General features: G+C 33.3%; 1 protein-coding gene and 1 pseudogene across 1 annotated transcript in view; one reads left to right on the forward strand and one right to left on the reverse strand.

The window, feature by feature from the left end:
* Positions 1 to 17455, reverse strand: part of Chm (CHM Rab escort protein) — a 167528-nt gene that overhangs the window by 127096 nt on the left and 22977 nt on the right. The window contains exon 2 of the mRNA XM_077106285.1: positions 14639 to 14705. Within this exon, the coding sequence (XP_076962400.1) occupies positions 14639 to 14705 (67 nt within the window). The remainder of the gene's footprint in view (positions 1 to 14638; positions 14706 to 17455) is intronic.
* LOC143639591 (U6atac minor spliceosomal RNA) lies at positions 4254 to 4360 on the forward strand (annotated as a pseudogene).

Here is a 17455-nt window from a genome sequence, read left to right on the forward strand (position 1 = left end):
ACTTAACTTGGCTTTAGTAGTATAAAAGCAGCCGTGGTGAGTATGTAAATATGTGTTTTGTGTATATGTCACACAAGCATGGCTGTGGTCCAATAAGACTTAATTTACAAAAACAAGTGGCTAATCTGTAGACTAAAGTTTTCAACTATAAAACTAGAAGATAGGGCTGGAATTGTGGCTCAGTGGCAGAGCACTTGCTTTGCACATGGGAGGCACTGGATTAGATTCTCAGCACCACATAAAAACAAGTACACAAAATATATTGTGTTCATCTATAACTAAAAATTTTTAAAATATATTAAAAAACTAGAAAATAAAGCTTAAGACATTACATATAATGAAGTACCAAAAGGAAAAAAGATGAGGAATGACAAAGAGATATTAAGAGGAATAAAGATAGAATGAGTCTGCACACATACCTAGGTCAGAGTGGCCCAAACTTGTGGTCTCCTCTGCAAACGGGCTTGTTGCACCCTATCCCCAGTTGTCACAAAGGTTTCCACAAGCCTGCAGGCAAGATCATGGCACTTACCCCTCCAGGAGCTCAACCATGGACACACAAGTACTATAAGTCCACCTGAGTTTACTTCCAGCAACTCCTACAGAAATGAAAAGTCCTATGGTTAAGCCATCCTCCACCAGCTGGGTCTCCAAAAGGCCCACCAGGAATACTGGTAGGAAAATTTCTCTCTTGGGAAATCCACCTTTCCTTCATATCCCCAGTGTTCAAATCCCCAAAGCACATGAAAACCCGGACCCTAGGCCTCCAGAAACAAGATCACACCAACGGGTGACCGGACTGCCAGCCCACTACAGAGAAAGCCAGGCCCCCATCTTGACTAGGTCCTCTGCATCCAACCCTATAAACTAGGCAGACTCCAGCAAACACAGAGAATTATTTTTCATATCAAAACAGCAAATACCAAACAAAGAAGTCAAGAGAGCTCATTATATACTACCTAAGCATCAAATAAAGTTCCTAACACACACAATTATTTGCCAGCAAAAATATACTCCAAGTAGCCAGCAAAAGGAAAAGAGGAGGAGGAAGAAGAAAATCTCATACTTCTGTAAAAGAAGTTCCAAAAATAAGAATAAGAGAGAGGTAATTTTTGAAGAAATATCTGGAAATTTTCCTGACAACTATAGGTATAAGTATGTAGTTTCAAGAAGTCAAACAATTTCAGAGCAAGAAAAATGGAAACAAAGTCAACATTTAGACAAGAATGAGTCTGAATAACTACAAATGCAAACAGAAAAATGATAAAACAATCAGAAAGAAAAGATAATCTCCCTATAATAGAATAGCACTAGATTAATAGAAACTTCTCAAAAGCCACAAAAGAAGCCAAAGAACAATACTGTGAGGGGGAAAAACACTATTAATGTGTAATAACAGAACCTACTAAATTATAAGTCAAGACTGAGATTAAAATAAAAGCATTAACAAAGTTTATCACCACTGAGCTCAGGTAGAAAGAATTTCAAGAAAGAAATGATGGCTACAAAATGAAGAGCAAGCAAAGAAACTGTTTAACATGAAGGCAGATCTAAATAAGCATTAACTGATAAAAAAAAAAAAACAACAATGACCAAAGAAGTATAAAATCAAAGTGTCAACAAAATATCAGACAACAGTAAGCATGATAGAGGGGTAATCTTTGTATTGCTTGTAAAGAGAGAATAGTTTAAGTAGCGTAAAGTTTGAAAATATAAGTGAAAATGTTAAGGTTTTTCTAATCTAGAATATAAATTTCATATATGAATTTCAAATCTATGTACAGGAAGAAAGCATACTTCTATATATTTGAAAAAAAGAGAGACCAAAAGGAGAGGGAATAAAAGCAAAGAAGCTAAAGAAAAAGTAGAAAATAAGAGGGATGAAATATATCCAAATATTAGTGAAGAAAAAGAAATACAAACAACTAAATTCAGTTAAAAACAATTGCCAGACAGAATTAAATTTTTTTAAAAAATCAGGTTTTGATATATAGCTCAGTGGTAGAGTACTTGTTTAGCATTCACAAGGTCTTGGGTTTGATCCTTAGCACCATGGGGGGAAAAGGGAGGAAAATAATGTTCTAAAAGGGTAGAAAACTTTTCTGGAAGAAAACAAGGAAACCTTATGTCATTGCACTAATCTTTAAAGCATAAAAAGCATTATTTGGGGAAAATAATAAGTGTAACCATACAAGAATATTACAATTCCAAACTTACATGCCCTTATTAATAAACACTTAGAATATATGAAACAAACAATATCATAATTGCAAGGAAAATAAGAATTCAATAATCAGGATAGGAATAATAATAGTTTTATATAATAAAATTACAAGATTGATCAACTAAACATACAGAATGCCATATCCAAGAATTAGAGGGAAAAAAAAACATTCTTATTAAGCCACAGGGAAACATATGGCTCCAAACCATTAAGCAATTCCAAAAAATACCAAACAATTAATAACCTGCAGTGCTCATTCTGTGACAATAATGTAACTAAACTGGAAACTATTTACCACAAAGATAAAGAACATATAAAGAATTCTAAAAATTCAACAGTAAACTAAACAATCCAATTGAAAGTGGGCAAAGGATATGAATGTTTTATGGAAGAGGATATACAGATGGCAAATAAGCACATGAAAAATGATCAACATCATTGGTCACTAACAAAATGTGAATTAAAACTAAACTGTGAGATCAGTGCACACCTGTAAAGAATTATCAGAAAAAATATCGGCAACACTAAATTCTATCAAAGATGTAGAGGAACTAGATCACTCATATATTGCTAGTACGATTATAAAATGTTACAGGCACAGTGGGAAATAATTTGGCAATTTCCTAAAAAGCTAAACACATTAATTACTGTTTGACTCAGTGATTGCTCTCCTGAGAATTTATCTCAAATAAAAACTTATACATACACACACACACACACACACACACACACACAATTTTATTTGTAATAGTCAAAAATGGAAATCAGCAGCTTAGATACTCTTCAACAGTGAATGTTTAAACAAAGTTTGCTATGTAAGTAATATGGAGTATTATTCAGCAGTAAAACAAACACACACATACACACACACACACACACACACACACACACACACACACACGATATATGCAAGAACCTGGATGAATCTCCAGGAATCACAGTGTAAAAAAAAATTCCAAAGTTTATATAATGTACAGTTCCATACTTGAAATGACAAAATTAAAGCAATGATAAACAGATTCCTGGTTACCAGAATCAGAAATAACAGTGTGGGCACTACAAAGGAGGCAGATATGGTTATAAAAAGGCAAAATAAGGGATCCTTAAGTTAAACTGTTCCATATCTTATAAATTGTCCTACACTGAATCTAATATACACATTATAAATACTTACACATTTTTCTGCAACTTACTTAGATATCTGAACTGCATATTATGGGATATATAAATGGTATAATTAATGTTTCTCTAAGGTGGGGCTAGAGGTAAAGAGGGTAGGGTACAGGTTGGAAGAAAGGAGGCATATTAAAACTATTTACTTTCTATATTTTGTATTATTTGTACATTTTGTCATGTTTAATGGAATTAAAATTTCGATCAAGATTTGAACAAAATTTTAGGAACTTAAAAACACACTTGTAAATAACCTATAGCAAAAATTAAAAGTCTAGTGGCTATTGGAAAATACTGAACATTCACGGAAGATGGTTATTGTGGTCCTGAGAGAGATTCAAATGGCTGTAAATGATTACAAAAAGTAAAAAAAAAAAAAAAAAAAAGCTTAAAAATCAAGTGTTAAGAATTTAATTCAAGAAATTAGAAAAGGAACAAGAGTGATTCTAAGCTGAAGAAAGTATAAGGAAGGAAATGATAAGGATAAATTAGATAGAAAACAAAGACAATACTGAAGGAGTCAACAAAGCAAAAGCTAGTTCTCTGATAAGACTAATAAAATGATAAGTCCCTGGCAATAAAGGACAAAAAGACAAAAGGCACAAACAATATTATAAATAATGAAAAAAAACAGTGCATAATGATAGCTATAGTACAGTACAGTGAAGAAGGAAGACAGTTATATATGATAAACTTAGGCAGAAGGGAAAGGCCAATTACTGGGGCCATAGTGGAAAAAAGGACAATAAGGAGGTTATTTGAGTAGTCCAATGGTAAATGAATGTGGAATGAACTAGAAAGAGTAAAGAAGGAGAAAACTAGTTAGATTTGGGTTGTCTTAGAAGTAGAGCTGACAGTGTTGTATGAAAGGAGAAAGGTTAGCACTCCCCTTGACAAGGATGGAAGAGGCCCTCACGCCTGACAACATGCATACAATTAAGGCATTGCCACCTACGTTTTTTTTTTCCTACCCATCATTTTTTTAAGATATACAATCAATCAACAAATATATTAAAAAGTGTTCAATATCTCTAGGAATTAGACAAATGCAAATCAAAACTACTCTAAGATTTCATCTCCAGTCAGAATGGCAATTATCGAGAATATATGCAATAATAAGTATTGATGAGGATGTGGAGGAAAAGGTCCATTCATACATTACTGGTGGCACTGCAAATTGGTGCAACCACTCTGGAAAGCAGTGTGGAGATTCCTTAGAAAACTTGGAATAGAACCACTATTTCACCCAGCTATCCCACTCCTCGGTTTATACCCAAAAGACTTAAAATCAGCATATTATAATAATATGACCACGTTAATGTTTATAGCAGCTCAACTCACAATAGCTAAACTGTGGAAGCAACCTAGATACCCTTCAATAGATGAATAAAGAAACTGGTTTATATACACAATGGAATATTATTAGCATCAAAAGAGAATAAAATTATGGCATTTGCAGGTAAACAGATGGAGTTGGGAATATCATGCTAAGCAAAGTAAGCCAGTCCCCAAAAACCAAAGGCCAAATATTCTCTCTGATAAGTAGATGTTAATCCATAATGGAAAGGCATCAGAAATATGAAGGAATTTTGATTGGGCAAAGGGGAGGAAAAGGTGGGGATGAGGAATGGGGGCAGGAAAGATAGTGGAATGATGGACATCATTACCCTAGACACACGTATGACTGCATATATGGAGTGATACTACATCATGTACAACCAGAGAAATGAGAAGTTGTGCTCCATTTGTGTATAATGAATAGAAATGCATCCTGCCATCATGTATAACTAATTAGAACAAATTTTTTTAAAGTTCACATTTTATTTAAAAAAAAAAGAAATTGATAGGTCTATATTGCCCACAAAACTGTCTTTAAAGAATAAGACTAAAGTAAAGACAAGACATTATTACATAGAAACATAAAAAAAATTAAATGAATTTTAAATAGATCTTCATAAAAGATATTTCTAAAGGATTTAATTACAGAAAAAATAGGGAAAATCCCAGAAGTAAAGTCTATGATGCAAAGAAATTATAAACATTTGGGTATATGCAAACAAACACTGTCTGAAAAATAATTAATTGCATCTAATTTGAGATTAAGAACAAAAACAATCCAAGATGCAACTTAAATGCCAGACAATAATAGTGTATGTATTGGAGAGGAGCAAGAAGTACAATCATTTTGAAGTCCATCTGTTGTTCAGTTTGGGAATAGATTTTGATTAACAGAAAAAAAAAAAAAAAGTAGAGCTGACAGGATATGCTGAAGGACTAAACATGGGTTTGAGGGAAAGACAAAGACATTAAAGATAATTCTTAAGAAAGTACTTGGCACAGAATGCATGAGATCCTGGGTTCAATCCCCAACACTGCAAAAACTAATAATAAATATCCATACTTCCTACCTCAGTAAATAAAGTCTGCACCATACAGCTCCAGTCTAATTCTATTTTTGATGTAGAAGAAATAAAACATAGGTAGAAAGGAGATGAAAAGAAGGGCAAGGAAACATAATTTTAATCTGGAATACCTTTCCAGGCCTGTCACACCCCAGGTTAGTTCTTCTAACAAGCCTGTCATTCCAAAATTTATGAGAAATCTGTAAATCTTAGAATTACCAAAAACTCATTCTCTTATGAAAATTATCTTGTACACTATTAATTAGTCAAGGCAATTAATAGATTAAGCAAAGAAAGATATGATGTTTCTATAATTTAGAAACTTTCCAGCAATATCTATTGATAGATAATAGACACCATATCAACCTAAAGACCCTGAAAACAACCAGACCACAATAAAACATCTTGTGATCACCAGATTGATGTCATCATCACATATCTTCCCACCCCTCACCAAGTCTCCTTTAAAAGAGCCTGAGAACCCCAAAAACATCTTTCCCTCTCTCAAGATGGCCTACATTCTCCCTTAAATATGTACTCCTTGCTTTCCTCAATAAATTTGAAACTTTAATTGGAATGTCCTTAAATTCATTTCTATGATGTTTCTCAAGAATCTCACTAAGTCTTCGAGTTGAGGTTCTCCCCTCTAGGAACTCCTTGGTCCTCTTCCAGTGACACCTCAAACTTTCATTAATCTAATTCATTTAGTCTATCAGGACTTCTAGCCACACTAAATTGAACCCCTTGTCATCATTCAATACACAGCTCAAATGTCACCTCTGTGAGACTTTTCACAACTCCCACTGGTAAAATCATTTCTTTCTCTGACTTCTTAGTGCTCATATTTACTAGCAGCAATAGCAGCAGCAGCAGCAGCAGAAATAGCAGCAACAGCACCATCATCACCGTTAAGAGTAACAGATCCTAATATCTATAATGGTCCACAAAAGAGGAAATGTCAAAACTCCATTATATACATTATTTGTTTCAAACTTATCAACAATCTTATACTTTAAGTGCTAATATTTTCCCTTTTTTGGTAAAAAAAAAAAAGACTGAAGTATGGATCAAATAACTTGTTAAAAATACATATCTAATGAGCTAAGACATGAACATAGGCATTCTCACTTAAAAGCCCACACTCCACTACCCTCTGAAGTCAAAACATTGGAAGATGGCAGAAATGTGAATTCAACATGGAAAATAGTAAAGCAGTTCCTCAAAATATTTAAAATGGCAGTAGATATAATTTAGCTATCCTATACTTCTGTCTGAGTGTTTAGCCAAAAGAACTGAAATAGCGATTTGAAGATACATTTGCTCTCACACATTCATAGCAGAATTATTCACGACAGTCAAAAAGTGCAAGCAGTCCAAGTACCTATCAACAGAAAAATGGATAAACAAAATGTGATACATAGAGTGGGATACTGTTCAGTATTAAAAAGGAAGGAAATCCTCCAATATATGACAACACAGATGAACCATGAGGACATTGAGCTAAGTGAAACAAGCTCATCACAAAAAATTTAATAATCTGATACACTTACAAGAGGTATCTAGAGTAGTGAAATTCATGGTGCAAGAATGTACAAAGGAGCCTTGGGACTGATGAAAGGGGAGTTATAGTTTAATAGGTACAGAATTTCAGTTTTATAAGACCAAAATAGTATTAGAGTTCTGCTGCATAACAATGTGAGTACATATAAAACTACCAAACTTTATATTTACAGTGGTTAATATAGCAAATTTTATGTTTCATGTTAACCATAATTTTAAAAATATTTCCAAAAAAGCATGGGAAGATAGGTCTACCAAACAGAGACACGTGGTACTCTTTTATGTGTAATACAGAAATGCAAGATAAAGCAAACAAAGTAGATTGAACCAACTATGAAATATCTTAAATGCTATAATAAATATTAAATGAGAAAAGAGCTAATCCTGACCCACAACAGAAAAACATTCCATAATTGTTCTCTTCCTTCAGACCTCCTCTTCCACATTATGTATAGATATTAAGGCTTTCCAGGAATAAATTTACCAGATTTATGAAATTACCCACCCTTCTGCTTTCCTCCTGAATGTCTGACTGTTTCTTCTCAATCTTCTTTGTTAAATCTCTTCATTTGCCCACGAATTAAAATTGCACTTGCCAGGTTTCTATCCCTATCCCATTATACACATATTCAGGGCAATTATATTTACTTCTTTGGTTCTAACTACTATCTGTTTACAGATAGTGCCCAAATCTCCAGGTCTACATCTCTGACTCAGGTTCCTAACATACCTGATTCTCTTCACTTAGTAATGGTATTGGCACTTCAAACTCAACACTTCCAATTTTGGACACATTTACCTTATCTGCCCCAAACATCAATCCTTAAGCCTAAATTCCTAACATTGGTAAATGAACTGGCAATTTGATGACATCACCATCCATCAAAATGTTCAAAACAGAATCATAATTATTCTCATTCCCTCACCTACTATATGTGATTTGACCTCCAAAATTCTTGAGATAACCTCAAGTATTTTTACCTTTTATCCATCTTGGTACAGGTAATTCTCTCTCAACTATATCCCTGCAAACAGCCACCTAGCTGCTCTCTACCTCAACTTATTCAAACCACTCTCCACTGTATAGTCCTAAAACATACATCTGATCATTTCATTTATTTGCTTAAAGCCATTCAATAGTTCCCTAATGTCTATAACATTAAGTAATTCCTTGAACTAAACACTACTTGCAGCCTCATCTTTGTATTTCACTCCCAGCCCACCAAACACCAGCCATACTCAATTAACTATAGTCTTCCAAACATATGTTCTCTTTTATCCAAATTTTTGCATATGTTGGTCCATTTGTGTGCAATATCCTTCCCAGCTCCAATCCAAACTATTTCATCTTATGTAACTTGTCTGTCTAAAGTTAGCTAAGGTGCCAATTTCTATGGGAAACACTCTCCATGAGCCAGGTGTCCCCCATAGCTATATTATATACCTATACACATACACATATTCACATACATACATATACACACATACATACCCATATATAATTTACACAGCATATATAATTATCTGTATAATTGTTCATTCCCCTTACTAGATTGTGAGTCGGTATCCTCGAATTCATCTCTGTATCCTTAACACTTAGCACAATTCCTTGCAAAAATACTCAATGAAAACAAATGAGTAGTGACAATATAAAAGCCAGATGAGAATAAAAGCCAAGATTATTATAACTTCATCGTCTAAATTTTAGCCATGAATTATATCTCTAACAACAGCCATTTGTCCAAAATTTGTATATCATTGGTAAAAGTTATTCATGGCCAAAATAATCATTACCAGGAAAAAACACATATAATTACATATAATAATTAATATTTATCCATCCATTCATCAAGTATTTAATTGTATATCAGCAACAAAACTAAGTACTAGCAATACAAAAATAAGTAAATCCTGTGATTTAGAAGCATATAGACTCCAAAGAAAGGGAAGTAAATGATTAAGAATGTGATAAATGCTGTCATACTCATATAGTATTATGAAAATCCAGTCATATCTGTGACACATACCAAGGGCCGTTTAAGGAAGGAGGACTTCCCTGAGGAGGTGGCATGTTAGCTGAAAGTTTAAAAAAAACAGATGTTAGTCGGCCTAAGTAGTAGAGAAGCCTCCAGGCAGAGGGATGCTTCCTCGAACCTCAGAAAGCAGGAAGATGTAAAAGACTAAGACATGCTTAGTTATTGCAAATCTCAGAATCACTGGTGTGTACAGTTGAAGGTACAAATGGCAAGAGGCTGAAGGTATGATTAAGTCCAGATCATAGAGGGTACTGTATGACATATAGAAAATTTAGACTTTCTTCTATAAGACAGCTTTGTCTAAACTGATGCAGACAAACTCACCTCAACCACATCAGCTCTGTTTCATCTATTTAAGTTACTTATATTTCCATAGAAGACTTTTAAGTTGGAAAAAATCAATAAAAATAGGCAGCAGAAAGACACTGATAGATTTCATACAGCAGAATGATGTGACTGGCTACAACATGCTACATGGCATTGGAGGGTTGGATATCATTAATCAAGAGGTTTTAAGCTTAGCTAGCAGAGAAATGACAAGGGACTAAACTAAGGAAGTGACAGTGAGATGAGAAGAAGTGGATATGACAGAAAGATATTAAATTTAAGGGAGATCAGTGAAATTTTGTTTTCAAACTACACAGCACAGTGCCTGGGATAACTCAATACATGTTAATTATCATCATTATCATCTATAGAACCTGGTAATTGAACAAATGTGGAAGGTAAAGAAGAGACTCAACAATAAAGGAGAATAAAATCATGGCATTTGCAGGTAAATGGATGGAGTTAGAGAAGATAATGCTATATGAAGGTAGCCAACCCCAAATAATCAAATGCTGAATGTTTTCTTTGATATAAGGAAGCTGATTCATAGGGGGATAGGGAGAGGGAGCATGGGAGGAATAGACGAACTCTAGATAAAACAGAGGGGTTGGAGGGGAAGGGAGGGGACATGGGGTTAGAAGTGATGGTGGAACGTGATGATCATTACTATCCAAAGTATAGGTATGAAGAAATGAGTTGGTGTGAATATACTTTGTATACAGAGATATGAAAATTTGTGCTCTATATGTGAGATAAGAATTGTAATGCATTCCACTGTCATATATAAATAAAAAAAAAGAAGAGAAAAATCAGCAGAAGTTTCCAAGTGTCTGATAGATAATGTTTCCATTCAAAAAGAATAGGAACATAAAGCTCTTTGAGGGGATATTATGCATTTTGAGACAAGGACAAGGAAGATGATACAGCATTAACCATGCTAAGTTTAAGGTACTACTGTGGAATAGCTCGATGAAGATGTTAAACCGCAGGATATATGGACCAGGAGCTGAGGACAAACTCAGATTAGGAGACATGAATAACAGAGAGAGCAACCATTACCCTCAAATAGTGGTGCCTATTTGGGCCACTCAATCTAAACTTTGTTCTAGGAGAATCATAGACCCTTATTTCCTACTAGTTACAAAAAGCAACTCAAATGGTTTAATGAGTTACATGTAATACTTAAAACTATAAAACTACCAGAAGAAAACATAGGGGAAATCCCTTAAGACATTGGAACATGCAATAATTTTCTGGGTAAGACACAAAAAGTACAGGAAATAAAAGTAAATACAGACAAAATGGATTACATCAAATGAAGTTTCTGTACCGCAAAGAGAACAATCAATACAGTACAAAGCAACTACAGAATGGGAGAAAATAATTTCAAAAAATACATATGAAAAGGGTTAATATCCAGAATGTATATGGAACTCCAAAAGCTTACCAGCAAAAAATAAACAAAAATAAACTGATTAAAAATGGGCAATTGACCTAAATAGACATTTCTCAAAGGATGACACAAATGGCTACAAGGTATATGAAAAAAAATGTTTAATATCATTAATGCTCAGGAAAAATAAAAATTGATACCATATGAGGTATTACTTCACTCCAGTAAGAATGGCTATTTTCAAAAAGATTAAAGATAAATGAATGCTGACAAGGGGATGTAAAAAAAGGGAATCCATGCACACTAGTAGTGGGAATGTAAACTGGTAAAGCAATAATGGAAAACAGTATGGAGAATCCTCAAAATTTTGAAAATAGAACTACCATGCAATCTAGCAATCAGGATGTCATAGGGATATCTGCACTTCCGTGTTCAGTGCAGCCAAGAAATGAAAACAACCTAAGTGTGGTCAACTGATGAATGGATGAAGAAACTGTGATATACAGCAACAATTAAGAATTTTTTGACAAAAAAGGAAAATGAAATCCTCTCATTTGCAACAACATGGATGGAACTGAAGATCAATTATGTTAAGTGAAATAAGCCAGGCACAGAAAGAAAACTACTGCATGATATCCTTCATGTGAAATTAAAAAAATTGAAGTTGAGAATAAAATGTTATCTCTAAGGCCACAGACAGTAAAAGGAGGGAAGAGAAGTTGATCACAGGATACTTTGTCAAATAGCAGCTAAGAAATTCTGATGTGGTAAAAGATAGTTACAAAGTATGATATAATTCAAAAAGCTAGAAGAAAGGATTTTGTGTTCTCAACATAACAAAATAAAGGAGATATGTTTAACCTGATTAAAATATTAATCAAGGGGCTGGGGATGTGGCTCAAGCGGTAGCACGCTCGCCTGGAATGCGTGCGGCCCGGGTTTGATCCTCAGCACCACATACAAAGATGTTGTATCCGCCGAAAACTAAAAAATAAAATATTAAAATTCAAAAAAAATATATTAATCAATGTACACATGTATCAAAACTTCAGATGGAAGACTAGATGTAGAGTTCAGTGAAAGATCACATTCCTTGCATGGATGAGGCCCTGGGTTCCATCCCTTGCACCCCAACTCTCACGATCACATGGTATCTCACAAATGTGTATAATTTTTATGTTTTCCATATCAGTTAAAAAATAAATTTAAATAAATTTTTAAATGTCAAATAAAAGATCTGGGAGAATCTAGTATTTACATGTATCTAAACTCTTAAAAATCAACAAGCTTGAAGATTTACAAGATAAGAAAAAAAAGGTTCTGACACTTTGAAATTTTATCTTTATTAAGTTCTAAGGTCTTAAGCCAACCACAGTATGGAGCTTTTTAAATTGAGTCACTGTTTCTTATAGTAAGATCTAGCTTCTTATACTATTAATAAAACTCTATTTTTTATAATATCAGTAAACCCTATGTGTTTTCTAAAATATTCTTCATCCAGAGAAGACTCCAGGTTTGTGAAAAAAGAAAAGAAAATAAATTTAAATCTAAAGTTAAACATATACTAGCTTGGCAAAATTCAACAAAATAACTTATCCTTGCCTCGCATTCCCCACTTGTTTAATTTGGTTGATACCATCTACCTTCCCTTGGCTTTGATGGGAATTAAATTACATATGTAAAGAAACTAATATGGTAATGAGCATATAATGTGAGCTCATCAATTAATAACTTTTACTAACTCTCCTATCTTCAAGAAATTAACAGGAACCATTTTAATTTCAAATTAACTAAGGCTATCATAAATAAATCTGTCTGTATGTGTATGTGTGCAATAAACAATTCATACAGGTCCTATACCTGAGCTTTTAAAGTGGAAGATATTTTGGCATGTAAATCCATAATAATTTTAAAAAGACTTAATTGAGATATTAACACAAGCAGTTCTGCATACAATAATGAGAAGAGAATTCTAAAGGCAGGCTTCATATGAAAACTGAATAAAAAGAAGTAATAGTAATAGTAGTAGTAGTAATTGAAGAAAAGTAAATCCAATTTAGATTAACCATTGGATAATAACCAAGATGTTAACATGCTTTCAAAATAAATTTAGAAAGGGTTAAATGTAAATTAACTAATGCTAATTTTAGATTTCTACATATTTAACAATGAGATAATATATGGGAAGTCAGTATACAAATTTTTGATATTTTGTTTTCTGGAATTCTGGAACATAGTGCAATTAATATCTAACAGAAAATGTAAAATTAAATTTCTTGCTATTCTATTCCTATTCGATGAATAATTGAAGTGTCAAGATATAATAGTCAAAACATCATATAGACAAATGGAAGATTAGGGGTTTACTTTAGGGGAATGTTTGAATACAGAAATTTTAAAAATGCTTTATCGTAAACCTGAGTTTTTCATTAACATCCTTTTTATCATCACATTTAAAGTAAAACATAATTCCAGACTTTTTTTTTATTTTTCGCTTTTTTATTAACTGAGGACTGAAGCCAGGGGCATTGAACCACTGAATTATATCACCAGCCTCTTTAAATTTTGAGACAGGGTCTTGCTAAGTTGCTTATGGCCATGCTACATTGCTGAGACTGGCCTCAAATTTGCAATCATCCTGCCTTAGCTTTCTGAAATATTGGGACTTCAGAATTATGTGCCATGGCACTCAGCTTAAACATTTTTTCCTAGTTAAAATTTCTCTAAGTTTAAATTCTGATGTACAAAACCACATACTCAAATCTCTTGGCCAAATTTTACAAGCAAATATGAAGCTTCAAACACAATACACAGCCAAGTGTGGTGTTGCATGTCCGTAATCCCAGCAGATAGGAGGCTGAGGTTCAAAAGAGATACGTTTAACCTGATTAAAATATTAAAGCCAACCTCATCAACTTAGTAAGGCCCTAAGCAACTTAGCAAGACCCTGTTGCAAAACTGAAGACCCTGTCTCAAAATTAAAAAGAGAAAAAGGGCTAGGAATGTATTTCAGTGGTTAAACACTCTGGGTTCAATCCCTGGTACTAGGAAAAAACAAAACAAAACAAAAAAGAATACATATATGGGTTGTATACACCCATGCACTCATATATGTAAGACATGTGAGATTTATAAGCCTCTTGGAGAATTATTTATTATTTACAAAAAAAATCACTGTAAAGAAAATAAAATGATGCATTTGGCTTCCTCTCAAAAAAATGGATACCTATTTTAAAGCTTATAATTATACTAAAATTCACATTAGATTTATATTAAAAGTTACAGACAATATATTCTTAATATATATTAATATATTATAATTACTATAAAATAAGTGCTATATATTTCACATGTTATTGGTAAAAATTAACTAACTCTGACTCATTTTCTATCTTAAGAAGTTTAGATAATATATAAATATACACATACACAAATCTAGAGGCATATAGGTGTGTGTTACTGAATTTCAATTTTGTATAGAGAATTTTAGGAAGTATTAAATGCTACCATTGATAAAACTTACGAATCAACATGCAGAACCCTCTGGCCACTCCTTGAACATGCAGCCGCAATGATGGATTCAGGCAAACCTATAAAAACACACACCTATATCATTTAGAATGTAGAAATATATATTTATTTTACATAAAATGTTCAATTCATGCTATCACAGTATAGAATAGTTTACCAAGAGACCCAACCTTGTATTTGAAATTGCAAAATCTGTATTAATTTCACTTTTAGATATTTCCCCTTTTTAATTTTTTAGTTGTTGGCTGACCTTAATTTATTTACTTATATGTGGTGCTAAGAATTGAACCCAGTGCCTTACACATGCTAGGCTAGCATGCTACCAACTAAGCCATGACCTCAGCCCTAGACATTTCTTAAACATACTAACAATGAAATTTTTATTATGTGGTAGAAATAGTCTATAAAAACAAGAACTTAGATTATTTTTAGCTGAAAATTATCATAATGAGCAACTAAAGGCATAATGTTCATATAGAGTTTTATTATTAGGAACCATGTTAACACACTAGTTAATCTGATACAACTGCACTGAGAGATAAGAATCTGATACAGTCTAGAAAGGAAAAAGAACCCGGGGTTCAAATATGTTAACTTTGTTGCACTGCTTAAAAATAAGATTATAGAGTTGAAATCTGAACTCAAATTTAAATCCAAAGCCACAATGCTTCTAATGCAGAATAGCTCACATTTTTTAGTTACAGAAATATGTTAGTTTTTTGGCCAGGTGCAGTAGCGGACGCCTATAATCCCAGCGGCTCAGGAGGAGGAAGCAGGAGGATGGCAAGTTCAAAGCCAGCTTCAGGAATGTAGTGAGGTGCTAAGCAACTCTGTAAGACCTTATCTCTAATAACATACAAAATAGGGCTAGGGATGTGGCTCAGTGGTCAAAATTAAAAAGAGAAAAAGGGCTTTGTTTTCTGGAATTCTGGGACATATTGCAATTAATATCTAACAGAAAATGTAAAATTAAATTTAAATTAAAGTTTAATCCCTGGTACCACCCCCCCAAAAAATTAAAGAAATATGAAGCCACTTAAAATATGTATTATTTTCCTTTTCGTTCAGTACAGCAGTATGAAAAGAAAACATTACTGTTCTGGAGTCAAATGCCATAAAGCTGATTATCATATAATGAAATATATATTATGACTATCAGTATGAATAAAAATTAAACTACCAAAGATAATGCTTTTCTAATAAAAATAAATTCAGGTTTTGTGCTATATTAGATCATTAAATATTCTATGCTGTAAGACGCTTCCATAACCTTTTATCACAAGATCTGCCATTTAAATGGAGGCTATTAAAACCTTTTATATCAGTCATACAAATAAATCATGTTTTTAAAGTTTAGTGCAACTCTATAGAGCTACCACTACCGTGAGATATCTTGACTCTCCTGTATTTTTACTTTATGGTAGAAAAGATACCACCATTTTTTGGCAAGAGTATGAACTACATACTGAGTGTCAAGGATTTTAGGAAAAGGGGTTTTCTTCTTTATGTAAAAAGTAATAGGTACATGGAAGGAATTGTCACAATCTGTACTTAAAACCACATTAAACACAGGTCAATCTACCTTTAGGAACTAGTTTTTCAGGGTTGAATACTTTGAGGGCATATAATATTTCGCTCAAAAAAAGAAGTTCTGACCAAATGTACTGAATATAACCATTAAACATCAGTTATCAGAAAGAAGCCATCATAAAGTTCCAACATTAACTTTGGATATAATTTTTTTACAAAACAAGAATTTTGAGTAGAAAGAAATTTTTCGTGTTAAGACTATCTGAAATTTTTGTTCTGCTTAAAGAAATAATTTTCTTTTAATTAAATTAATCACTATGAACCTTTAAAAGCCAATACACAGCTTAGTTCAAAGGGTAACAGCAAAAAATTACTTACGAAAAAGAATTAGCAAGTTAAAGATCAATGCTTTTACATGTAATAATAGTATTACCAAACCCACTTATATTATAGGGTTTTACACTTCACACCATATTTTAGTGTACATCATGTCATGTATTTCTCATTATAATCATGTGAGGCAGGAAGTAATGACCATGTGAGGAAATGAGTTTGAGTGTGTTGCCAAATACCAACTTATACAATATTGCCAATTTAAAAACCATGGGAATTCACTATCTCAGACGTGGACAGAAGTTTGAGACTAACTACTTAAGGGCAGTACTGGCAACACAATAAAATGGGCATGGTCTCAATCTGACAGACCTTGCTTTGAATCTTAAGATTACTATGCAACCTCAGACAAGTCATTGACTTGTCTTTGTTTCTTCATCAATGTGAGTATTGCCATCTACCTTATAGTACTGTTCAGTTGTTAGCAAGGGTAGTTACCAAATGAATGCCATCTACATTTTTTTTTTTTGGTACCTGGGATTGAACTCAATCCCAGGGGCACTGAACCACTGAGCCAAATCCCCAGCCCTTTTGTGTATTTTACTTAGAGACAGGGGCTCACTGAGATGCTTGGCACCTCTCTTGCTGAGGCGAGCTTTGAACTCAAAATCTTCCTGCCTCTGCCTCCTGAACAGCTGGAATTACAAGCATGTGCCACTGCAGCTGGCCTATCTACTCTTATCCTTCAGAAAATATTTTAGATTCTAGCTCTAGTGGCAGACAATAATATTACTCTTCTTCATTTGGCTCAAAATACCTATGACTTTGGGTAGGCAGATATGTATGTGGTTATATTCATGCCTATAATCAACACTGTCAGAAGTCAAGTCTCTACTGATAAAGCAATGCCAAAATGGATTTCAATTCTGAATATGATTTGAGTTCA

The sequence above is a fragment of the Callospermophilus lateralis genome, chromosome X (assembly GCF_048772815.1).
Source record: "Callospermophilus lateralis isolate mCalLat2 chromosome X, mCalLat2.hap1, whole genome shotgun sequence".
Taxonomy (NCBI): Eukaryota; Metazoa; Chordata; class Mammalia; order Rodentia; family Sciuridae; genus Callospermophilus; species Callospermophilus lateralis.